The 26760-nt window shown below is 40.8% G+C and overlaps 2 protein-coding genes across 2 annotated transcripts in view; both read right to left on the reverse strand.

Moving 5' to 3' along the window:
* Positions 1-1853: 1853 nt before the first annotated feature.
* On the reverse strand, positions 1854-3708 carry LOC149922521 (uncharacterized). The gene is made up of 3 exons (XM_090162299.1): positions 3261-3708; positions 2919-3195; positions 1854-2490 (listed from the first exon to the last, which is right to left on the reverse strand). The coding sequence occupies exons 1-3, from the start codon at positions 3706-3708 to the stop codon at positions 1854-1856; spliced, it is 1362 nt and encodes a 453-aa protein (XP_090018425.1).
* An 11745-nt stretch (positions 3709-15453) lies between these two features.
* LOC149922522 (uncharacterized) overlaps positions 15454-26760 on the reverse strand; it is a 73626-nt gene continuing 62319 nt past the window's right edge. Inside the window, exons 2-7 of the mRNA XM_090163884.1 lie at positions 25048-25088; positions 24052-24333; positions 20772-21026; positions 20453-20494; positions 17427-17508; positions 15454-17373 (exon numbers count right to left, since the gene is read on the reverse strand). Of these exons, the coding sequence (XP_090020010.1) occupies positions 17048-17373; positions 17427-17508; positions 20453-20494; positions 20772-21026; positions 24052-24333; positions 25048-25088 (1028 nt within the window). The 3' untranslated portion in view covers positions 15454-17047. The remainder of the gene's footprint in view (positions 17374-17426; positions 17509-20452; positions 20495-20771; positions 21027-24051; positions 24334-25047; positions 25089-26760) is intronic.

Below are 26760 nucleotides of genomic sequence, written 5' to 3' on the forward strand. Positions count from 1 at the left end.
CCACATGCGATCGTTTTCCCTTCCACGCTAAAAGCCCCTCCGTCGCTCTGGCTAGTCGATAAAGATCGACTATATTGTCACCCACCTGTCAATCAATATTTCAAGTTGTAAATTCCAAAGTTTCGCGCGTAATATTTGACCGAAAATATATTTCGGCAACACTGCCAAGAGACGAGTTTTAATGCCATCTAGTATATTTTTCTCGAAACACAAAACCTCTTACTTCCGCCTTAAAACGCAGGGAATAAAGAGTATTGTAGCGCGGGTTCTATTTACTGAGAAAGATTAAGGATAAATAAAGGAACGGTTTTCCAAATCAACTTTTATTTTTACTCCGATTGTTACAAATTTTTTTTATTCTTGTTCGCGCGTATCGTTCGCGAACCAAAACCCGAATGCCACTTTTTATATCCGCTCCTTTTTCCTTTTTACTATCGCGCCCCAGCGGCAATATAGACCACGTTTGGGCTACCATTAAGGGGCTTTCCCTTAAGGCCCAAAAGCAAAAGACATTCCGTCACATTTTCGGTCCTTCCTGACAAAAGTTTAGAGCCCCCTCTAAAGATGGGTTATCTTTCAGAATGATACAGTTTACGCCATTTGGATGACTGTACTTTGATACTTTAAGGTAAAGGATGGTTGCGCCTAACACCATAAGCATATGAACCCCGATCCTCTGTTAGTTCCGTTATTTGTATATAATAATTATACATTTCTATTTCATTTCGGGTTTTGATCTGCGTTTTTTGTATACAAAGAGATTAAAGCAAACTAGAATACTAAACAATCAATTAAACAAACCAAGAAGTTAAGTCGACACTTGGAATATATATAAATGTTTGTCTGGTTAATCATGGGTGACATACTCGCCATATCGTTCCGGCACCCTACGGACCCTCTTCTCGGGAACCATTTCCGTCTCCTCGGCTGTCCGTTTTTCAGTGCCAACACTGACAGGATCGGAATAGTCGTACACTTCTGTCTCACCACTATACGTGCTATCGTCGTCCGAGAGCTTGGAATCTGCGAAAGACGGCCAACCTTTTCTGAAGATAAATCTGGTTCGGGTGTAGTGGTGAGCGCTTGTCCGATTAAAAAATGTCCCGGTGTAAATGCGGATCCGAACTTAAAGCCGTCAGTGGCCGTTAATTTAAACAAGCTTCTATTTGACAGAGAAGCGTTTGCATATCTTCGTAGATGAGAATGGTTCTCCCAAGAACTCGTTTTAAATGAAATTTCATTGATTTCACCCCTGCTTCCCAAAGGCCTCCAAAATGTGGAGCGGCAGGTGGGTTAAAGTGCCAATTAATTCCCTCATCAGCGAACCATCGAGACACTTTTTGGTTGTTATTTGTGGACACCGTGAATTTGATTAAGTATTTCATTTCCTTATCAGCTCCCACGAAATTTGTTCCACAGTCGCTGTAAATGTCAGTGCATTTTCCACGTCGAGCGATAAAGCGTTTCAGAGCGGCCAGGGACGCTTGGGTTGTCTTGTCGCTGACAAGTTCCAAATGAACAGCTCTGGTTGTAAAGCAGCGATATAGCTCTTGAATCTTTTGTGACTTTGCCCCTTCATAGCTTTAAGAGTAAATGGGCCTGCGTAATCAACGCCGCACTTTAAAAAAGCTCGACTTGGAATAACTCTCGCTGAAGGTAGATCTCCCATTAACTGCTTAACCGCATCTTCGGATATGGAAACGTATGGCATCGCGCATGCCAAGAATCCAATAGCGTTTTTGTAAAACAGATGCTAGTAATTGAGCTCCTCCTTGAAAATGTTTTTCATGTTCGTGTTGAATTAAGAGGTCTGTGAGGAGTTTGCTTTTCCTTGCAAGTATTGCTGAATGCATTTAATCGTATGGTAGATTCGAATGGCATAGTTGACCACCAACACGTAAGATTCCATCTTGATCAAGGTATGGACGCAACGTTACTATTTTGATTTTCGAAGATATTTCCTCGTTTCGTTTCAGGCAACTTATCTCCTCGTTGAAGCTCTCATTTTGAGCGATTTGAATCCAATGAGATAAGGCCTTTTCGTTTTCTTTTTTTGAAAGTGGATCAGTATCCCATGACTCTTTCACTTTACAGAAATTGAAAATGAAGCGCAGAATATATTCAGTAACGTGAATGAGTTTGGTTAGTGAAGAGTATTTCATCAGTAGGGTAGATTGGCAACGAATAATCAAAGAAAATACTCGTTTTTCTCCAATTAAACATTCATTTGGTACAGGCAAGCCTTCCACTACTTTCGTTGGAACGTGGTCTGTTATTTCTGTTTTCAAGGACCCCCTGATAAGCTCTATCAGAGAAGCGAGAAGTAGTGCTCCACAAAGTTCCAACCTCGGGAGTGTTATCTGATTTAACGGAGGTACTCTAGTTTTTGTGGCGATCAATTGACTTTTGATAAGTCCATCTTTATTGACTGTCCTCATGTATAAAGCAGCTGAAAAGGCATTCTCGGAAGCGTCACCAAATTCATGAAAACTAATTTCAGTTGTATTAGCTTGAGCAACGTGTCGTTAAACCATAATGTTTTCGATTTCCGGTAGATCGGTTCGAAACGATTTCCATTTTGCCTCGAGTGATCGGGGAAGTGGTTCGTTCCAATTTAAATTTATTTTCCACATTTCTTATAGCATTATTTAGCTTGAATCGTTACGGGAGCCAGAAGTCCTAAAGGATCGAAAATCTTCGCTGTGTCTGATAGGATTGTTCGTTTCGTGATCAAACATCTTGAATCTGGTGACGTAACGATGAACGAAAGGTGATCAGCTGATGGAGTTCAATAAAGACCAAGGGTTGTAATTGATTTGTCATTTTCGATACTTAAAGGCTTTTGAATTTCCTTAATGCTGTCAGGTAATACGTTCAATAATGATTCATCATTGGACCCCCACTTTCTAATCTCAAACCCTGCTTGCGAGGTTGCGTCAATGATTTCCGCTTGTAGTTTTAAAGCGTTTACCGTTGGTTCTGCGCCAGACATTAGATCGTTCATGTAGAAATCATTCTGCAACGCCGCAGAAGCTAACGGTAGTTCTTCCCTAACTTCTTGAACTAGTTGTTGCAAGACTTTGGTTGCTAAATATGGTGCTGATGCCGTTCCATATGTTACGGTTAGCAATCGATAGTCTTGCAATGGTTCGTTCGAATCGGCTCGCCGAACAATTCGGTGAAGATCCGCGTCTTCTGGGTGTACCCAAATTTGACGGAACTTTTTGCAATATCCGCCTTCAAAACAATACGATGCTGACGAAAGCGAATCAGAAGGTTGACTAAACCATCTTTTAGTTTAGGTCCCACAAGGACCGTATCGTTCAGAGAAACACCAGTCGAAGACTTTGCGGTGCCGTCAAAAACTACTCGAATCTTCTTAGTCGTACTATCTTCTTTAAAAACAGCGTAATGAGGCACATAATGCGTTTGGTTTGAGTCCTTGTTACGATCCTTCACTGGTATGAGTTTCATGTACCCAAATGCTAGGTATTCATCCATCAACTTTCGGTATTCATCATAGAGATGAGAGTTGGTTCGAAAACGTCGCTCTATTAGCCAGAAACGACGAATAGCCATTTGTTTGGATTCATCGAGAGTTGACGCGTTGTCTTTTATTGGCAGTCGTACGGTGAATCTTCCAGTTGAATCACGTGTATGAGTTTCTTCGAAGTGTTCTTTACATGGAACTTCAGTTGGAGTCAACATCCTACGAGGATGGATGTCTTCGAGCTACCGCTACCAAAGTCGCTTTAATTGGTTATCCAATGTACAATGGTGAACCTTTATGTTCGGATTTCTTCCGAGTAGTGAACTGGAAATTGCCCAGCCAAAACAAGGGTTAAAGGCGCCTGGTAGACCTTCTTTTCCTTTGCAAATGCCATCTTGCAAAGTATCTAGGTACCTAGTAAAATATCCACTGGTCCTGGGATGTGAAATGTTGGATCTGCGAGTTTCAGTCCTTTAAAATGCAGAAAATTTCCCGGGTCAAACGAATTGTTCGGTAGCTTGTCCGTGACCTTCTTCAGAATTATGGATTCGACCATCACCTCCGATGAGTTATTGATATGTGATATATATACGTCAATTCCGCCAACTGAAACGTTAAAGCGCGTTTTTTTGAACTTCAATTGCTGAGTGAATTGTTCCTTAATAAAACTGGCTTGAGATCCCGAGTGCAATACCGCACTGGCCGGATAAAGTTGTTCATCTGTTAATTTGACTTGAACCATTGCTGTCGCCAAAATAACTGGAGATGTTCCACGTGTCTGACGAGAAGAGCATGAAACAATTCCGGATATTGCTTTTGTCTTCGATATTTCCTCTCTTGAGAATCTGGATGAAGAAGTGCGTTATGCCTTTCTGCAATGACCAGATTTGCATTTTTTGCTTTGAGGTTCAGCTCGTAAACAACTAAAACACAATGAACTCTTCTTCGCCATGTTCCAACGTTCGTTCAAAAATTTGGGACATCTGTAGATTGTATGTCCTTCACTGCAGAACGTATAAGTATCTCGCTGAGTACCATGATGACCCTCTGGAATAGGAACCTTTGCTTTTGTTGTTGTATTCGTAGGTGGAGCTGTAGCTAAGGCTCTACCCCGTTGCTCGAGGAAAATTCTCAATATTCTTCGAAAGTGGGTCTTTCCACCCCCCTCAGGGATAGCTCCCATTGTCGGCGAGACTCTTGATCTAACTTTTCTTTGACAAGATGTAGTAATATAGCATCCCAATGACGTACTGGTTCTTCAAGAACCTTGAGCGCTCTTATACATTCGTCTGTAGTATCGATGAGTGTTCTCAAAGCCGTTGATGATTCTTGGGTTACTTTAGGTTTATTGAAAAGCCGTTTAACGTGTGCATCGATGATTTCTCGAGTGTTGTGAAAGCGATTGGTCAAGATTACAAAAGCTTCCAAATAGTTAGCATCGGTAGCCGGAATGGATTGTATAAGGAGCGCAGTTTCATTTCGTAACGATGACTTCAAATACTTCAATTACTGAGCTCCTGTTAGCAATTCGTTTTTATGGACTGTTGCCGTGGAAAGATCATGGAAAGGTAGCCAGTCGATGTACCCTCCACCAAATGTTGGAAGTTCTAATTTGGCTAATCGATCGTCACTGAAGGGTCTGGCCGGTCCAACTGGGACGTTTGGTGCTCTTTGATTAGATTCAGTAACGAGCAATATGTTCAGAGCTTCACTTCGGGCAATGAGTGGATTGTATTTAGTTTCGTGCACGTTAAAGTCCCCAGCTGGAGCGAGACTAGCGACTATATAACCTCATGAATTTCATGCAAATCCTTAGATAATTTTTATGCTTTTTCCACGTACAACCTCAAGGCGACATCAGATAGAATGTTGGCAGCTTGACCTAATGCACTTTCAATCCTGGTCAGTTGTCCCTTGAGAGCTCTTCGTCTGTTTACAAGGATATCCATGATGTAGATACCTCGAATTCTCTTCGATTATGGGGTTGAAAACCGTAGCGGCGCTAAGGTTTTTTCACAGGTGGGCTAATTATTTTGTGGCCCCTAAGAATTTTGTGGCCCTTACAACCATGGAGTGTAGCTACACTCCATTTTACAAATTTAGTGACCCCTTATAAATTTTTCAGGAAGCGAGAGGAGCAAGGTCGTTTTATTGTTGCGGCTCTCGTCGCGTTAACTGGACCCCCTATGACCTTGTGTCCGACCTGGAGGGGACACGTGAACGCCCGGGGTATTTCCCTAAATTCCCTTTCTATTCTTTCTATTGTCCATTCAAGTTTATCTTAATTTCCGCTCCCTTCCTCCCGGATCTATCTGTTTATGGTCTACTATCTTATTGAGTAAACAAATTGATTTTGAAAGTTTTTTCCAGAAATATTTTTCTTGGCAATAAAACAAATTTCTAGAGATAAAGAAAATTCATAAATTCAAATATGTGGCCTCTTAATTATAAATATGTGGCCCTTTTAATATAAATATGTGGCCCCTCTCAGAAATGCAGGGGGGCTAAAGCCCACTTCAGCCCACCCTTAGCGCCGCTACTGGTTGAAAAAGGGGTTGCCACTGTAGAATACTTGCTATACCGCAATCTTCGTCAAATTCACTGTAGCTCACGGTAATATATAATGCCGGTTCGAACGATTAGTTAGGAAAAGTAATTACGTTGACGAAATCAGGCTCGACGGACCATAAAACTTCATTTATTTGAAGGTGTGAAGCCAGGAAATTGTCGGCTTATGTCTAAACCATGTACGAGAGTCAAACTGTAAAATACCCTTTATTAATAATATATATATATATATATTTACCAACTATAACAAAGCATGGCAACTAAACTTTCTCTAGAAGAGAGAATAGAAAAGATTTGACTGGTTAGGTTGGAGTCCGTAACCCAGAGAGCTAGTCCATTGTCCCGACGTCCCTTATATAGCTGTCCCCTCTGATGACTTTACCACTCTCCCACCTAATTGGCTGGAGAAGAAAGCCCGCCAAGAAATATTTGCGGACTCACTGTGGTGCAATAGTAAGCGTCACCGGTAACTTTACCCCGCTCTTAACCCTTCGGGTCAGAGGTCGCCACTTTCGGAGAATTCCGAAGATGGACGACACGAGCGAGGATGAGTCATCCCTACCTTCCCCAGCAGCGATGGCCCAAAACAACGAGATAACTCTCTGAAGTAAAGGGAAAGACTGTTAGGGAAAAAGCCTACATTTGCGGATGCAAATGCGGGTTTTACAAAGGAGAGCTCAAAAATCAGTTAAACCACTATCATTTAAAACCAAGACAAATCTAACCGTTGGAGAATATTAAAGTTAAAAGCGCTTAAAAATAAATACGTGAAAAAGCGTTACATTATCGCGCGCGCTCTTTAAATTCGAGCTAAAAAATACATATTTCATTGAATCCATACATTGGATTAAACAAGCATGGTTTTGTTACTTGTGATTCTGGTTGCCATACGACTTCGTGCATTTATAAAACAGTTACACTGCCAGTCCTGAAATTTTTTAAGGACAATCCAGATTTAGTTAAAAAGTGCTGCATGGTTATCCTATGAAACGCTATATTCAAAACTGGCGAGGAACTTTTTCTAAAACTGTACAAACCAAGGTTTTATACATTAAATTAGTGTCAAAACAAATTTTACAAAGCGAGTTTGATTAAAAAGCTTTACCACCAACAATATCAGCCGCGCAACAGCATATACTAGGTTCGTATTTACAAACCCAGGAATGGTTGGGAACTAATTAAGCGCTGAAGAATGGGGTTTGGAAAATTGAAATTTCAAAACTTCAATTAGTTTATTTTTGCAATATTCCACCTGCTGCCCTGCTCTCAATCATATTTTAAAACTGATTTTCTTTGTGTTGTAAGGCGAGTAACTGTGATAAGGCATGCTCGCGCCGAAAAATGGAATGAAGTATACGGCTATGTGCGGAGAATGTAACTGTATATCATGTTTAAACTACTGTAAAAATGGATTATTTTGGTGAATAAAATGCTATATTAAAAATATTAAACCTTGGTAAAGTTTCGAATTTTTTTCCAGCAAAAACCAGGGCCGGACTAGCTAGTAGTTGGCCCCACCGGCTATGTAATCGTGTTGGCCCCATTTCCCATTAATGTCAAATTCTTCCTCTTTGGCCCCCAATTTGAGTTAGCCCCGATCTGACCGGCGATCGCCGGTTAGCCACCAGGGCCAGTCCGGGCCTGGCAAAAACCCCATAGAAAACCAATATTTTAAACATCAAATGAAGGAAACTTTTGAACGGTATAACGTACAGAGATAATTACGGCCTTTATTTCACAAAATTAACCAAATTTTCCCAAGTGGCGTTCATTTTTGAGGGGTATTACTCCTACCGGAAGTCAGGAAATTTTTAATAGTTAATAGAGTTTTACATTTTGGTTCTTATTTCAAGATAACGAGATTTAGTGCTCAATTTAAATTATTGCGTAGAAGAAATTCAAATGTTGCGGCTTGTCTATTGAATAAAAACAAATACGGATCCCGGAATTAGAACAAAGCCACTCCTGTTTGACAGGCGAGTGTTCTACCATAGAACTACCGAAACATATTCCTATACGACGATATTTAGAAAATCAGATTTGGCGAAAGTCCATTTTCCTTTACGTTTTTATAAACGTATTAACGTCAATTTATTCTATAATAGTTTTATTATTTATAAATTAAATTAGATTTAATAATTATTTTAATGAATAATAAAGTCGTGGCCAGTAACCGATCCCGGGTCATATGTTTAGCAGGAGTATTGTTTACCGCTGAGCCATTAACTTCCACGTCACTATATTGAAAATAAAAAATATCACAGGCAAACTCTTAGGTATATTTTGACTTGTGAACTTGTTTAGTATGTAATTTCCATTTCTTCAGTTTCTACAAATTTTCAATCGTATCTGTTTTCAAAAACCTACCGCAGATGGTATCACAAAAATAAAGAGACACAAATTCAAACGCTCAGTCTATTATTGGTTTCTTATATGGTCATATACCCTTTGAATGTTTTCTTTTCCAGCACTTACGTGACCATTGTTGTTCCATAAGTATAGTTCAGTGGAAAATATTTTACTATTCGTAGAGTTACGTAATCCAGTAAGCAGGCCCGCCTTAAGAGCTTTTGTGGCCCTGGGCTAAATTATTTCTTAAGACCTTTACGATCCCCAACGGTCAGCCTTTGTATGTCCGTTGTCTAAATTCAACTACACAATAATCAACCAAAACTTTTAATTTCCAAATAAGATTTTTACTGACAGTGACTCGCTGTTAGGTTTTAGATATTGTAGGTACCGTATGTTACGCGATGTGGCGATGAGTCAAATTACTTTATACGTAACTTAAAGATACATAATATTAAATGAGCATAAATAATATTTAACCAACTAAACCCTTCCCTTATCCCTAGAGTAGAAGCTGTATGGCTGGTCTTTCCGGGGCCCCAAAACTGGCTGGGGGCCCTGGGCTGTAGCCCATTTAGCCCATGCCTTAAAACGGCCCTGCCAGTAAGTTAAATTGCCATCTAGCAAGGTGCTGCCATAAGCTACGAAAGGCCCAAGAGCCACCGAACTCAAAACGGCGATAAAATCTACGAAATAGTCTGTAACTTGAAAAGCTATTATTAACAATATGCTAAAAAACATTTCTTATTACGGCTCAAAATTTCCCGCTTGTGTTACTGCACCTGACGACGAACCTGATCGGAAATTAATTTCCCTGAGGTAAATAGCTAATAGCTATACCGAAAGATTTAAAGGCGAACGTATGTATTATTTTGATATATTTCTGTCTGCTGCCCGTCGTTGTCTGGCTACAATTGCCTTCCTAAGAGCCGAAGAAGTTTACAGGCACTCAAATTATTTTGGTATCTTTTAACTTAATGATTTAGTTATTAAAGTTAATCGGCAATAACTTGAAATGTTGAAAGATGAATGGTTAAAAATATCAGATGATGATTTTAGAATTTCCGTACATCACTCGAAACGATCTAGAGTAAAGTGTTTTCAATAATTGCAATTGTTGAAAAATTATGTTTCGGTATTACACAAAAACTGAACAGCAAAGAAACGAATTAATGTAGTACTAAAATGTCAACCTTATTTGGAGTAATCTAGCGTTAGTTATCCACCTAAGAGTAAAACACACAAATACAGCGAGAAAAGTATATCTGTTGTGTATATTTCGTATAAAAAACAAACTTCTTATCATGATTAACGTATCCCGTGACAGTCTAACGGTATATAAACACCGGCAACTTTTGACAGGCACGCAGTGTGTATAACCTTTCTTAATATGATATTTTATCAATAAATATGTCTAAGTGGCCTCAATTTCATTAGTGTTTGTTTTGAGTGTATTATGTTGTTTGTTATTTTGAATGTCTTATTATTCACTGTAATCGAAATTGTATTGATTTGGTTTGTGATTTTCTAATGTATTAGAAGATTTGGGTTTGTATATCTTTTGTGGTATTTTTTGAGCATGTATATTTCTGATGAATTACCTTTGATAGTGTTTGTATTCAGTGTAGCGAAATTTTAACTTTGTAAACCCCTAAATGTATCTAGGGTAGGAAATAGTTTAATGTATTGCATTTCAACCCTTGTTGTAAACACCGCGAAAGATGGTAAAACAGGATATTGTGGTTCAACTCCCCTTGCAGATGCGAGCTCGCAGTTTCTCTCCATTGTATCGGAGAGAGCTAGGCCGAGACAGAGATAGTCCAAAACTAAATTTCCGAGCTCGCGCTCTTCTCTTTCACAGTGAGTAGTTCGAGCCCGCGCTCGGGCTCTTCTCTTTTAGTACAAGAGGGCGAGCCCGCGCTCGCGCTCTTCTCTTTAAATACAAGAGGGGGAGCCCGCGCTCGCACTCTTCTCTTTTAGTACAAGAGGGCGAGCCCGCGCTCACGATCTTCTCTTTTAGTACAAGAGGGCGAGCCCGCGCTCACGATCTTCTCTTTTAGTACAAGAGGGCGAGCCCGCGCTCACGATCTTCTCTTTTAGTACAAGAGGGTGAGCCCGCGCTCACGATCTTCTCTTTTAGTACAAGAGGGTGAGCCCGCGCTCACGATCTTCTCTTTTAGTACAAGAGGGTGAGCCCGCGCTCACGATCTTCTCTTTTAGTACAAGAGGGTGAGCCCGCGCTCACGATCTTCTCTTTTAGTACAAGAGGGTGAGCCCGCGCTCACGATCTTCTCTTTTAGTACAAGAGGGTGAGCCCGCGCTCACGATCTTCTCTTTTAGTACAAGAGGGTGAGCCCGCGCTCACGATCTTCTCTTTTAGCACAAGAGGGTGAGCCCGCGCTCACGATCTTCTCTTTTAGTACAAGAGGGTGAGCCCGCGCTCACGATCTTCTCTTTTAGTACAAGAGGGTGAGCCCGCGCTCACGATCTTCTCTTTTAGTACAAGAGGGTGAGCCCGCGCTCACGATCTTCTCTTTTAGTACAAGAGGGTGAGCCCGCGCTCACGATCTTCTCTTTTAGTACAAGAGGGTGAGCCCGCGCTCACGATCTTCTCTTTTAGTACAAGAGGGTGAGCCCGCGCTCACGATCTTCTCTTTTAGTACAAGAGGGTGAGCCCGCGCTCACGATCTTCTCTTTTAGTACAAGAGGGTGAGCCCGCGCTCACGATCTTCTCTTTTAGTACAAGAGGGTGAGCCCGCGCTCACGATCTTCTCTTTTAGTACAAGAGGGTGAGCCCGCGCTCACGATCTTCTCTTTTAGTACAAGAGGGTGAGCCCGCGCTCACGATCTTCTCTTTTAGCACAAGAGGGTGAGCCCGCGCTCACGATCTTCTCTTTTAGTACAAGAGGGTGAGCCCGCGCTCACGATCTTCTCTTTTAGTACAAGAGGGTGAGCCCGCGCTCACGATCTTCTCTTTTAGTACAAGAGGGTGAGCCCGCGCTCACGATCTTCTCTTTTAGTACAAGAGGGTGAGCCCGCGCTCACGATCTTCTCTTTTAGTACAAGAGGGTGAGCCCGCGCTCACGATCTTCTCTTTTAGTACAAGAGGGTGAGCCCGCGCTCACGATCTTCTCTTTTAGTACAAGAGGGTGAGCCCGCGCTCACGATCTTCTCTTTTAGTACAAGAGGGTGAGCCCGCGCTCACGATCTTCTCTTTTAGTACAAGAGGGTGAGCCTGCGCTCACGATCTTCTCTTTTAGTACAAGAGGGTGAGCCCGCGCTCACGATCTTCTCTTTTAGTACAAGAGGGCGAGCCCGCGCTCACGATCTTCTCTTTTAGTACAAGAGGGTGAGCCCGCGCTCACGATCTTCTCTTTTAGTACAAGAGGGTGAGCCCGCGCTCACGATCTTCTCTTTTAGTACAAGAGGGTGAGCCTGCGCTCACGATCTTCTCTTTTAGTACAAGAGGGTGAGCCCGCGCTCACGCTCTTCTCCTTTAGTTTAAAAGGGGAGCCCGCGCTCGCGCTCTTCTCTTTTTTCTCAAAGGATGGAGCCCGCGCTCGCGCTCTTCTCTTTTTCCCCCAAAGGATGGAGCCCACGCTCGCGCTCTTCTCTTTTAGTACAAGAGGGGTTAGCCTGCGCTCACGATCTTCTCTTTTAGTACAAGAGGGTGAGCCCGCGCTCACGCTCTTCTCCTTTAGTTTAAAAGGGGGAGCCCGCGCTCGCGCTCTTCTCTTTTTCCCCAAAGGATGGAGCCCGCGCTCGCGCTCTTCTCTTTTTTCCCCAAAGGATGGAGCCCACGCTCGCGCTCTTCTCTTTTCTCCGGAAGAGTGGAGCCCACGCTCGCGCTCTTCTCTTTTTTTCCCGAAGAGTCGAGCTCGCGCCCAAAAATAGATCTCGGACTCTTTAGAGCCCAGAGCCCGCCGATCTCTGGGCCGAGAGTAAGCGTTTGGGTAAAATCCCCAAAATAAAACACCGTACAACGGAAAGTTTCAAAAATTTATTGTAAGAAAGGTGTTCAGCGAAGAGACCCCTAAGAAAAGAAAAAGAATACACAGTGACAGTATGTACGAAAAGATTTAAGGAGCGTAGGTCGACGCATAGACCGCGCTTTCAGTAAAAAAAAGTTTGTAGCACGCCGTATAGTGCAAGTTTAGAGGAATTTAAGACACGAAGTATTGTGTCGTAGTAAAGAAATAAACTTAGTTGTTATCGTTTTAAAAAAAGAGTCTCGTTAATTGATCAAAATAATTCTAACGTTTTTTCAGTCGGCGTTAGGATTTTAAATCAGCTCTTCCAAATTTAGATCAACCCTCTCCCACCCAGTAGAAAAACCTTTTCTTCACACCGGCCGAGAAAAACGTTTCCCAACTTGAAAAGGAGGCCCTATCTCTGGTATACGGAGTGGTAAAATTTCGCGATTACTTGCTCGGAAGGCGATTTAAACTATTGCCGGATCACCAGCCACTGGTCAGTCTGCTTTCGGAAAAGAAACCTGTGCCACAAACAGTGGACGCACGAATACCGAGATGGACACTTCTGTGGGCGGCATATGATTATCAAATCGTATACAAACGAGGAAGCCTTCACTCGAACGCAGATGCAATGAGCCGCTTGCCGCTGCCGAACGAACTGAGCACAACACCACTACCGACCGAATACGTTCTTCTGACCGAGAAGATCAATAGTGGACCACTTACTGTCAGCGATATGAAGATGGCCACGGAAAGCGACCACATTCTGAGAAGAGTATTATCATTCACCATTCACGGATGGAGACACTCTGAGGGCAAGGAAGAAAAAATGAAGCCTTATTATTAACTGTCGACTATGAATGGCGTCTTCATGTCTGGTCAGAGAGTCGTTGTACTCGAAACGTTAAGACAGGATATACTTCACCAGCTACATAATCCGCATCAAGGTATCGTGAGAATGAAGTCTTTAGGAAGATCCACGTTCTGGTGGCCAGGAATGGACAATGACATCTCCCAACTCTGCGCACAATGCAACTCTTGTCAGTCCACAGCAGCCGAACCAGCCAAGAAATTATCACCATGGCCCGCAGCCACGAAACCATGGACCAGAGTGCATTGCGATTTCGCCGGGCCTATTGAAGGGAAGCTGATATTCATCGTCGTAGACGCGTACTCAAAATGGATGGAGGTGAATATCGTTTCCACCACGTCAACCGAGTGTGCCATTCGTTCACTTAGACCCATGACGGCTTGATTTGGAATACCAAGAACTCTCGTATCTGACAACGCGACTTACTTCACCAGCGAAAAGTTCGGGGAGTTCGTTCGGAGAAATGGAATACGCCACATCACCATAGCGCCGTATCACCCTCAATCAAACGGCCAAGCAGAGTGGACAGTGAGTACGGTAAAACAGCAAATAAGAAAACTGTCGGGCGGAAGTGGCGAAGAAACCGATATCCTGAACGTGGGACTGCAAAGGTACAGCCTGGGCACGCTTGAACAGAGAATCCAGCGGATCCTGATGGCTCACAGAAGAGCTCCGTATTTATTGGGCAAGATTCCAGCTGAGCTGATGATGGGAAGAAACATAACGTCTCGTCTGGACCTTTGCAATCCTTGTCTTCAATCCAATGCTTCCGAAGCGCCAGAACCACACCGGCGCAAATTTCAGGTGGGAGACAAGGTCCACATTCGCAACTATTCTCGCGGCCCTAAGTGGATTTCGGGCACGATTACAAAATTCATCGGACGTGCCACGTTCCAGGTAGCCAGCGGCGATCACCTCTTGCGCAGACACCAAAATCAGCTACGCAAACGACAATTGGGAGCCGATTCATCTTCGCGATCAAGTGGACTTGTACCAACTGATGACTTCGTATGGCTTCCCACGGCTGCACCACAAAACATTACGACCATGAACGACGCTCAATCCACCGTAGTAACAAGGCCACAACGGCACCGTAAAGTGCCCGAACGATACGAAAAGAAGGAAGTGATGTTGTGTATATTTCGTATAAAAAACAAACGTGACAATCTAACGGTATATAAACACCGGCAACCTATTGACAGGCACGCAGTGTGTAACCTTTCTTAATATGATATTTTATCAATAAATATATTTTAGTTACAATGTGTACTTCTTATGAGATCGTACACAACAAAAGAAAAGTATATCAATAGACGTATTGCTAATTTATTTTAGGAAAAACTTATTGTTAGTTATCGAGTCCACTAGTAGTCTTCACTATGCACTTCTGGTATCAGTGTTGATTTTTGCTTGGAAAATTATTTACGATCTCTTAAAATTAAGAAAACTTGGCGAAATATCCTTGAATTGAGAAAATGAATGGACGGGCGCACTTTGTGAACGGCAAGAAGCAAAAGTCATTATTGAAAAGGAGTTCCTCCTACCGAATCAAATAGAGATTAATGCGCCTGGAAATAGAGTTAATGACTCTTAAAGACCTAGCTGAGACATTTTCATCTCCAAAAATGGTTTCTGCACCGGAAAAGTCGATTTCGGCAAAGCGTAATGAAGGTCCTTTATCGGCCCTTTTGCAATTTCATAACCTATAAAACGTTTGAACATAAGTCTTTGATATTTCTTTAAGTATGTCCTTTTTGGGAAAATATTTTACTGAGAGCTTTTGGCAGATAGTGGGCGCTATTAAGTCTAGTCTATCGTAAAGTGCGGTTCCAGTTATTTATTGCTTTTCTAGTGTTGTACACGATACTAACGCAAATTGCTTATCCCATAACGAGGCGTTGTCAATGACTTTTGGGTCGTACGATCATTTCACTGGCGTTCTATTAGTTTTATTTTGGTTTAACTAAATCTTTTCAACAGGTTCAATTTGATTTAAGCGTTTTTTCATAATATAAAATCGACCTAGTTTAAGAGCAATATTTCGACAAAACTAAAATATTTCGCCAATTCTTCAAGATGTTTTTTTATGAAGTCGATAATTTTCTAGCTTTGGTACTATAATTTGATATTCAGGATCTGGCAACGCTTCGCGTAAAGAACGGTAATATACTAATGGGTCAATATACAATAGACTTTTCGAACAGCTTTTACAATCGTTTTTATTCGATATTTACATAATCTTTGATAAATGATACGCAGTTCACGGTGTAGAGTTCCTCAAAATATGTAATGTGTACGAAATTATTACATGACCAGATTTCCAAAGATCGATATTTGTTAGGTTGGGATTGTAAGCCTATATCTTATTGCTATACAGTTATACAGTGCATTTGCCAGCAATTACACACGGGACAAGGCGATTTCCAAATAATTTAAATTGACTGGCCGTTTTTACCAGCTTTAAATTTGTTTTGTGTGCAAACAGCGAGTCAAATTCAAAATATCAACTGCACGGTGAAGAATCAATGTGGTTCCCTTAAGCTAAATAACCAAAAAATATCATAAGTTCATAATAGTGAAACTAAGTTAGAAGCCTTTGTATCGGTTATGTCCAGCCAATGGTTTTACTGACGTCAAAATATCAACTGAAAAAAACTGGAAAGTTCAAAAACGATTTTCAGTTGGGGCTAAGCTTAAATTCCTGTCGATAACGTCAACATTCTGCTAATAAAATTAAGCGTAAGTCTGTTTTGGTTGAACTTCTTTAAAATAATCCGAATAGACCCTTCTATTTTTAGCTAGATATTTCTTGAACCTTATGTGGCAAACCTGCAAACCTGTAGTTCCTTGGTTTAAAATGAATATTAAGGAGATATAATAATAATAATAATAATCAGCTAGGCTAATATCCACCTTAGGCCCAAGTCATCTAGCGACTTTTAATTAGTGAGAACACTTACTCATTTATCTGTTAAATTTGTAAACAAACCATCATATACAGTGCAATAACGATATCTCATTAATTCTCTAAATATTCATATTTTTAATATTTCTATATTTTTAAATATACTATGCACACGTAGGTTACCTTAGCTAGACACCCAAAATTGATATACTGCCTAGCAACTGAAAGGTAACTTAAAATAAGCAAAACAACCAAAGAATGATCTTTGATATAAGTCCCATTAAAGTAGATTTATATGGTTTTTTCGAAGGATTTTTCCGGTTTGGGAAGGTGTCAAAAGAAGGGTTCATTATCTCTAAACTGAATACATACTCCACTCGAAAAGTAATACAGATAGAACTGTCTTAGAATAAAATATACTTTTCCATTCACGCGTGATATAATGTAAAAGAGGTATTTATAACACCCAAACATCTACGTATATAAATAACGTGGCTACGCATACCTAGTCGGTAGATATACGATTAATACGATAAAGAAGTATTTTGCTTAAATATCGTCAAGTCTTCGTACGCGACAAAAAATTTCGAATCGTGCTAAAATTTTTTAAATATACTTTTCACGTCGAAATATTTTTTTGGACACACGAATCGCGTGGTTTACTATATAATTATAATTTATAATAATTTATATATTATATCAATCATTCCTTACTAAAGGTACTATTATTTACATCCCCGGTAGAGTACCCGAAGAGATGGGAATGTATTTATCCGAATTTATATAATATTTGTTATATATTTATTTATATATACTTTCTATAGAAAGTTCTCTTAACGAAGTTCTCGGGGGACAAAAACGCGGTTTTAATCGCGGCCTCTTCACGGCCGTCACTCTTCGGGTTTCGCTCGGTAACGAGCCTGTTGCGAAGTCTCCTTGACCGTGTCCAAGATGAGCTTCTCGTCCTGCAGCTGCTTTTCGAGGTCGTCGCTGTTGTCCTCGGCGGCGGAGTCGGCCACGGATTCGTCGCTGTCCTCGTCCGATTGAGACTCTTTCGAGTTGACGGTCAGAGAAACGGTCGTTTTGGTCGCCGGGACCACGTCCGCTTCCCTCAGCTGGCTGTTCGAAGGGGCCAAAGTGCTCGACTCATCCGACCACTTCCGTTTGGCCGCGCCGTCCTTGTGGACTTGGTCCCAGAAATGATGGCCGGTACCAACTAGCATTTTAATTTTTTTAATAAAAGCGCAATCTGCTTTAGTGCCGTCTTACTTTGCACTCCGCCACTTTTCGACCTTTTGATGACGTCCAAAACTGACTTGGTTTCGCCTCCCAGTTCTTTTAGCTTCTGCGACTGATGAAACAAAATTAAATCAAGAATTAAAAATAATAACTTGGCATGAACTCAATTGTAGGAATGAAATAGCAGAGATCCTGGCAGTTATAGAGATGCGAAACTCCCTATACCCTAAGCAAACCAGTTTTTTTTCCAATTTTTGCCGATCGCAGCGACGCCTGTACGTGGGGAGTAATCGCAGAGATCCTAGGATTGTTACCGTTGTTTACAATTTTTGCGTCTCTCGGCTTGAAACGGGCGCTTCCTTCCGGCCGAAGGGCGGCGCTGATGCTTGCATTTTTTTGTCAGGTTTTCGGCGGAGTTTCGCATTTCTATAACTGCCAGGATCTCTGGTAATAGTTTGAAATTCATTAATTTCATTAAACCTTGAGCAAATAAACTACTCGATTCGAATCATAAACAAATCAATTTTTTAAATGGCATCGCCCACCAGCGCTCCTACAGAGAGAACCGCGAAATGTTTCCATCCAAATACATAACACGCGAGTAAAACCGTTAGATTGCGTGCCAACGTTGGTGGCTTATTTCGAGGTTTTACTATTTGGTTGGAAATCTTTCCAAAATCGGACCCGTGGCGCTACTAGCGGCGCTGCTCTAAAAGAACCAAGTGTCCAATCTAGATTCGGGTCCAGTCGGTTATTTGTTCAAGATTAAACCATAATTACCTCTCCGAGGGGACTATGTCTCCTAGGAGGGGTTTTACAATCACCGTGTCTGTCTGTCTGTGGGTCTGTCTGTCTGTCTGGGCTGCGAACGCGAACGCATTTTCGGAGCAAAGTGTAATCACTGCGTTCGCAGTTTCTTGGAATTAGGGAAAAGCTTTTTCCAAAAGAGCCCTCTTTTTGTCATTGGGTGTAGTATAAATTGTTTTGTATTTGCGTTAGTATCGGGCGGGATTCGAACCCGAGCCCTCCTGCACGACAGGTGAACAGAGCCACGGATGTTTCGCTTCACTGAAAATTAGAAACTCTTACGAGGAGAGGTATATTTTGGCTTGCCAACTTGTTTTATAGTTTAAAATTATGTTGACCATACATTTTGGTGATTTTTAGAATAGGAATTGAGCCTAATACGCTATCTTTTCCTCGTCGTCATAGTGACCGCATGCAAAGAGATGTATGCGCAGAGGATTAATTAGGACCGACGCTTGATAAGTTGCTTGTAAGTTTCGTATTTATCTCGCTAGATTCGCTTATCTTTTGCCTATGACGTTAATTCTACGTCACTCCACACATAGCTACCAGTAATAAAACCCCGTACATGGATAATTATTTCAATTAATATCTGACATTTTAGTTCTACAGTTCTATATGCACTACGTTCTGGACCCCGTTGCCTCGGCAACGGAAAAATTTCAACTTTCGAAAGGCCCGTGATGATTTCTGGCATTTTTGTTCCACTAGTTTTTAATTTTCCAGAAATAAATTAAATAATACGGCATTCTAAAGTGCAAACTGTTGCATTATAAAAAATTGGGATGAAGTTTACTTCTTTAGAGCCGTTTAATTTCCAGAAATTAAGAAAAACAAAGATGATAACACATATTTCATTGATTACCCCCATTGTATCCAAAATTGTTCTCCCAATTGCCATTTCCTCCCATCCCATTTCACCAAAAACAAGCCCTTTTAAATATGCTTCAAATGTTTATTTATTACACCGAATTTATCCTGTTTGAACGTACCCCAACCACAAACTTGGGGTTCCCTTTCTTGTTATTTTAAAATTGAAATTCGTTGGATATTTAAACAACCGCGATAAATTGCCAGGCGCGAGGGGCAGTTCAGAAGTAATCAAGGTTAAAAATTTAATCGGATTAAATTTAATACAGCCAAAGCTACAGACATAAAATTTAATCAGATTTAATCAACCAAGAGTGCAGATTTAATCATGGGAGTGAACTGCCCCTCGCTCAGGCGCCGGGCACCCCTCTTTCTAATTAACCACCACTGGGCCATATCTAATTGTATCTAGTGAAATCCCATCAGTGTGTCAGAATTTATAGCCCAGTGTACCTAGTAGCAGAGACCATACCACCGGAGGCCTATCATCATAGTGCCCTACGCCAGCGTCCACCTAGCCCGGACAGGTGACAAATCCAGCGTGGGTAGCAGTACCCTACTACTGATGGTCGCACCTTTGACGCAAGCCACTCGACCCAGCAGAAAGTGCAGCAATGGGTGGACCATTTCCCACTTCGCACACAGCAGTGGGTTTAAGAGTGGATGCTATAGCAACTCCAGCCGACACCCTACCTACGTAGGTAAAGAGTCAAACCCTTTGGAGAGAGCTCCTAAAGGGGAACGACGAGCACACAGCAGTCCAAGTAACCCGGCACAGCTGGCACCGGAGATCCCAGTGTGACTCCAAAAGGCCGGGAAACAGGACCGCCGTGCCCTTATACGGAGGCCCGCCGCCCCACAGCAGGCTACCCAATCCCATCGTAAAAAATCCCATCAGCTGAAATGGTACAAATTTAAATTTCGTGTACCCCACTGTACCACAAACGGAAAATAAAAACGTTAATTTTTAAAAATTAATATCTCCACGATTTATCATTCCAACAAAATAAATTGGACACAGAAATTTTAAATAGCGTGGTAAGTTTCGAACAAATAAATGTATATACGGACGTGGGATAAATGGGAATTGTGAAAACTACATTTGGAGAAATGGGATAAATTAATTTTGAAATTAATAAAAAGCGATTGGGAGAAATGGAAACATACCATTTCATTAATTTAAATGGTCTTTATAGAATTTGTTTTTATCTGAACGGAAAAGGCTAAGCCTAACGTCTTTTAAAACCCCTTATTCGGTCCAGATCCGAGAGCAATCTTTCGTCAATCAGAAGCAAAGAAACAAGTCAATGCGTCCATGGTCGGGTACCGAACACACTTATGAACTCCAGCTATAGGCTTATGGTTAAACGGTATCTTACCAAAGAATATATTTCTTTTAAAATCTTTTTTCTTTCGGCTTCCTATAAAGATAGAAATACAACATATTAATAAGTTTTTAAAATATGATTATTAAACAAACTATTTATCCGGTCACTAGAAAAATCGTCTCAATTTATTTATCCGGGAAGGGAGGGCTCCTCAAGGTCACAAATAAAGTAGGACATTCGCGTGAAAAATATCCCCCGTTAACGGAAAACGCACGATTCCGCCGTTTACTAAAAATCTTATCGCCCATAAACTTCCGGCTCAAGTACATAGAGGTCGCTTAATAACTTAGATTGAAAGGTAAGGACTCACCTTCGCCTTCTCTTGTTTCAGTTTCGTTTCTCGATGCTCGGATAAAGAATCGTCGCCGTCCCCTTTCGGGGTTTTGTTGCTCTTCAGGCTCTCTCGAAGCCGTTGCTTTTGCCGCTGTTCTTCGGAAGATGGTTGGCTACGAAGTTGACTCTCGAGCTCGTCTCGAGTCTGTTGTTCGGACGCCTTCAAGGCGACCCCTACGCTCACTTCCTTGTTCAAATATCCCGCTTTCTCAGCCTCTTCCGCGTCGTGCACCTGATGGATGGAACGCCGTACGATTGGTTTACATAAGTATATAAGATATCTCTAACGAGAGAAGTGTCCGCCTCCCCATTGTGCTAATGTATAGAATGTATAGAGAGAGAGAGAGTCTTGGACTGGCCCAGTATTCCATATCCCTTGGTGGTTGACACGTTCTTAAATGCGATGGAGACCACGCGACTCAACGAGCCCAGATGGGAAGGTGGAGTGGTTAGCAAGAGGAGCCGGGTTCGATCTCAGCTTGTGGCAGCCAGGAGCAACAAACACAAGGAGAACGCAGCTAGCCTTTATACACGCTAACGCCGGGTTGTGTACGAATTTCATTGGACGAGCGTCACGAGCCTTTACGCTGAACGTTTTACGGGCGGGGGGGGGGAAGAAAATTTCCGAATTTTCCCCTTCCGACGGCAGCAGGCGCTAAAGCGTCTAGCCAATGAAAAACGTACACAAGAAAATCCACGACTTTTGACGGGTTGCGTTCTCCTTGTGTGGGGTGTTGTGTTTGTTGCTCCTAGGTGGCACTGAGTCTGAGTGAACAACTCCTTCGACGTTGAGAAGATTAGTTTTCTTCTTTCTGGTTTAAGGGGTTTAGGTAATACTAAATGTAGGGAGCTGTTGGCAAGTGCGGCATGAAGGGCTTGCCACCACCATCCTAGACATTGTTACACAGTCATTGTAAGGCATTAGAAGTCACTCTATGACTTGGACATATGGTGGTGCCTTGGCTATTAGCCTAACTGATTATTATTAATTTTATAGAGTAGCTGCAAACTCGAGCCCTTTTCTTAAATAATATTATAATTTAATTGGCAAAAACATTTAAAAGTTGTACAGCATATAAAAAAGACGAGCCCGAGCCAAAAAAAAGATTAAAAATAACTGTTATTTAATTTTATTAATTTTAGAAAATTACATTTATCCGCCGCGGGACTGTAATTCTAGAGCCGTCCGCTATCCATCTCTGGCGCTAGGAGTATGGGCATTGGGCGCTTATGGAAAGAAGGTCGAAAATATTATGACAGGGGTTACGCGAGTTAATAGTAAGAGACCTATTTGATAATGCCCAGTAACCAACTATTACATTTTGATTAGTTATAATTAAACCTGATATATTAGAAGAAATAACTGCGTAAAAACTTACAAGTTCATTTTTTGACTAATTAAAGTGGTAGTTAACATTGCGTTGCTATTATAGACAAGGCCGGAGCAGTAGATTCGACGTATATGCGTACCTAGCGGGAATTTGAGGCGAATTCGAAAGACCCGAAAATTTATTTTTTCCGAGCATGCACGGTCTTTGATTAATTACATGTACGTAGGTAGTGCCGTTAAGCAAAGCGCTCTAGAAGTTTAAACAACAATTTCGGGAGGAACATTCTTTAAAATCAGTTAAGCCCGCTTTCGGTTCGCTGGCTAATGCGATCAAGTACGTTTGAAATCGAATTTTAACAAATTGCACACCTGTCGCTAACACAGGGGGCCAGGGTACATGAAGAATTAAAAACGTCGTTTGAGCAATACTAAAATCTGCGTTATGTATGAGTGTTGTCGAAGTACAATTATTCGTTTCTTCATGTGCCCGGGTGTACGGCTAATGTCTCTCTTTGTATACTCGTACTTATTTCGCCAAATTCGTCTTAATTGTACAAGGCCAAGGCGTTTTTCAATTCAAACAAGTATTTACGCTTTTTAACAAGTACGCTGCTAGATAATTAATAAATTCTCATAACTCTGTCTCGATTTGTTGAGTTGAAATTTTTTTATTTAAACACTACAAATATATGACGTGTCACGTAAGTTCGACAGAAATATGGCGCAGTGTTGCCAATGTTCGAAAATCTAAATTTTCATTGTTGGATAGTAAATTTCCCACGAATTACCACACCCCTATTGAGCCCCGCCCCGGGCCCCAAATGAAAACTGTTAAAATTTTGGGAAATGAACTTTTTAAAATTAAATTTTTAAACATTTTGATTCTTAGTCCTAGAATATTTGATTGAAGTATTAGCAGACGCCTCCTTTATACTATTTATAAAATCCCAAGATACACGAAAATGCACAGCTCTAGATTATTTTCAGCGTTCTATTCATAGTCAGATTTAAAAAACCTAGGTTAAATACCCGCAGACATGAAAATTCCCACAAAATCAACGTTTTTGAAAAAAAATTTCCTTTTCCCCAAAGAGCTAAAATGAACCCCACAAATTCCCACAATATGGGAAATTTCCCACAATCTGGCTACACTGATATGGAGTCGTCTTGAAGTGGTTAAATATTGGACTTCAAAGCAGGCTGAGAAATAAGGATTTTTTTAAATTGAACCTGTGGCCAGTAGAGCCTAGGTAGTTTAATTAAAAAACTATCCACTGGCCACTTGCCATTTTTAATCTTCGAAATCAGGCTTTTATAAATTATGGTCAAATTATATATTCTTGACAATATGTGCTAGGGCATAGGCTTAGTAGGTTAGTTATTATAGGTATTTCAAATTTTTTGGTCTTTGCTTCTATGCTGTGTGCTTGCCAAGCACACAACATAGAAGCAAAGACCAAACAATTTTAGGGATTAATATAGTATGGTTTTTAATGAACTAAAATCTTGAAGGGAAAAAACTTTGAATTAATTAAGTGGTTATCAGGGCCACTAACACCCCAAGCATTTAATTTTTAAACTGGCCCAGCTAATTTTTAAACTGGCGATTGGCTTGTGATAGTGCCTTATTTCTCACACTGCTCCAAAGTGCAAACGGGAAAGTAAATCGTCTAAAATGTTCACGTGACTCCCGACGTTATTGTTCAAACTTCTAGAGTGCTCTGTTTAGTCTCTAATATTTAATCCATCCATTGTTTTGTCGGTGGGATAGCTTAAAAAACTAAATTAAACTTCTTATAAACCAAAGGTAAATGACCCGAAGTTAATGAAACCCTCCCAAAAACCAGATATATCTAACTTCCACTTATTAATTAATAATTATCCCAGAAATTATTATAATTAATAATGAATAGCGAGTGCGTCTTACCGCGAAGTCCTTCAGCTGGTTGGTGTTATCGGCCAGACTTTTGCTGAAGGCTACCAGGTCTTTGGTCGTGCCGTTACTGTCCACCTTTGACGCGGCCTTCCTGTCTAGCTCCGAGGCCAGGTTGCTGAGACGGTGGACGAAGGACTCCAGCCATCGGCGCTCCTTGACGTCCTTGACCCGGTTCAGCATGTGTAAGGCTTCCGACAGCAGACGCGTCGTCTTTTTGGTAAAGAGTTGAGGGTAGCCCGTGCGCTCCGAAGCCGCGGCTTGAACGTCCGATCCCTACGATTAAATCCAACGATCAATACATAATGAAAGTGACGAGGAAATAGGCGCTTAAATAAAACATCTTCCCAGAAATTGCCAAGAAGTAATATTTCCGACAGCCAGTTATTATTTATATAGTGCTTGTTGAAATATTAGAAAGCTGGAAACTTTCTCGAACGTAACATCGGTTTTTTGCTAAGCCTTAACATGCCAAAAAAGTTACCTGGTTAAAAGGAAACGCTTGTTGCATACCGTACTGCAAAAGTAATATGTTTAGTTATAAATTAATGAGTTTTCATCTTTTTCCAAAAGATAATTTTATACGAAATGAATTAACTCTGCCTACATGAGAAGCTTTAATATTGCCCGTTATTATAAAAATATTACATATAATTTTAATTATTTATACCATAAGAGGATGATAATAATAACAATATTATCTTCTTATACTTAGTTTTAGTAACATTATATATTTTACCTTAAAATATATGATCGAAAATTAACATAGTAGGTTCCTTATACACGTGAGCCGACGCGTTTCTTATCTGACGCAAAATTCTCATGAGGGCAAAAACGCGTCTCCAATTAGCTTAAATATGACTTTTTGGCTAGCCATTCTAACCGTTTAACCGACCGACCGGAAATAGCTCCTTCCCAGATGAATTTGGAGAGGGGAGTAGAAACCGAGGATCTTTTATTGAAGCGTCCATTAGGTCTACGGGTACATACCTCATCTGTTGACTTCCTTTCCTCAAATTGTTCCGTGATTTCTAAAAAAAATAAAAATAAATGTTAGTAACCAAGTTTGTAGTTGTCAAGCTTTTTTTTTATTCAAAGAAGAAAGGGCTGATGTGAGTCTGAGAAGACCGCGAGCCCGGCGAAGACACCATCTGATTAATCAGGGCGAGATATGTGTAACGGCCACGCCAACGGGGGGCTACGTGGGGACAGGGGTGGGGACACCCGTGGCGGAAGTATTCCGACCACCCGTTGGGGGATTGGTGGTCGTCCTCACACGGCCATCCACAAACTCTGCCTCCCGGACGCCTGGGATTACAGGAGTGAGCCACTACTCCCGGCAACGGTCAAGCTTAAACCAGTTAGATAGCCCTATAGCCCATTAAAAACTAAAATTTATGGCGAAAACCGCATCAAAAAATATTGAGTGGTTAATTTTTAATAAAATAAAGAAATTTGGGGAAATCGAAAAGCGCGCGTCCTCCGCGACACCTGGTGAGAAGTCGGTGAGACAGAAAAACAACGTAAAAGCGGGCGCTGCTGAAGACGCAAAAAAGTTTTGCACGCGCGGCTCGTTCCAGTTATAAGAGACTTAAGCCTAAATCGCGCGATTTTAAAAGTTAGGATAGTTCGCAAATCGCTCATACGGGGTTAGGGGCGCTGGCGGCAGCCCCTAAGATGGCGGCGAAAATTCAAACCCAAACACCTGGCGTTATTTTGCGTTTCAACTTTTTGGGCCAAAAGCTATTTTTTCAAGACAAAAAAAAAGGTACGTGTTAGTATATTGAACGTCTTGTTAATCTTTTAAATCAGTCCTGTATCTGATTGGTTCCCTAAAACCAACGACTTAATATATTGAAGCGCTCGCCGGTGACGTTTTTCCCTCCCCATCTCTTGTCAGAGGATATTCGGCCATGTTGCCCGCGGATCGTTTCAATATAGATTTTACCCATAAGTAGTGTTGAAAGTCGGAAAATTTTCCGAAGATAATAAAAAAAGTTTTCATTCCATAATTGGTCTAATATTATTTGCAAATTTAAGTAAAGCGGAATTTTTGCCTCATTTTTTCGAATCTAGAAGTAAAACTAAATCCCTACACTAGCTTTAATCTAATTAACAATGTAACACTATAAATGTTTTGTAGTATGTTTACTGTTATTAGACATTTTATATCGATAAAAAGTTAAAAAAATAAAAACCCTTAAAACATAATTTATGTTTCAATTTTTTATTTTTCCGATTGGCGGAATATTTCCGCATTTAATTTTTCCCGAAAATTAACAACACAAATTAGTCCTAATCAATTACTAGTAGATTCGTGTGGAGTTAAGTAATTTTACGTTATACTCGAAGAGATATCCGCCTCTACAAAAATACCCACCTTAAAAACAAATTATCCTACGACACTTCTAGAAATGACTCTCAATAAGACTAACATTAGGATGATGGGGGAATAATAATAATATCAGCTGGGCTAGTGCTCGGAATTGTTTATTCATTATACACAAATTTTCCGATTTATTTAAAAAATGTTGGTAAAAAGAATATCATTTTAACTTATTTAATTATGTTTTTTACGCAACCAAGCATTTATTTGAATAAAAGTGGTATTTATTTAAATAATTGTTTGTTTTATATAAATAATAGGCTTATTCACTTTCGATTATTTAAACATTTTACAATTTTTATTCAACTATTGGTTAT

This window comes from Leiobunum rupestre, chromosome 11 (genome assembly GCF_980474605.1).
Source record: "Leiobunum rupestre chromosome 11, qqLeiRupe1.1.hap1, whole genome shotgun sequence".
In the NCBI taxonomy this organism is placed as follows: domain Eukaryota; kingdom Metazoa; phylum Arthropoda; class Arachnida; order Opiliones; family Sclerosomatidae; genus Leiobunum; species Leiobunum rupestre.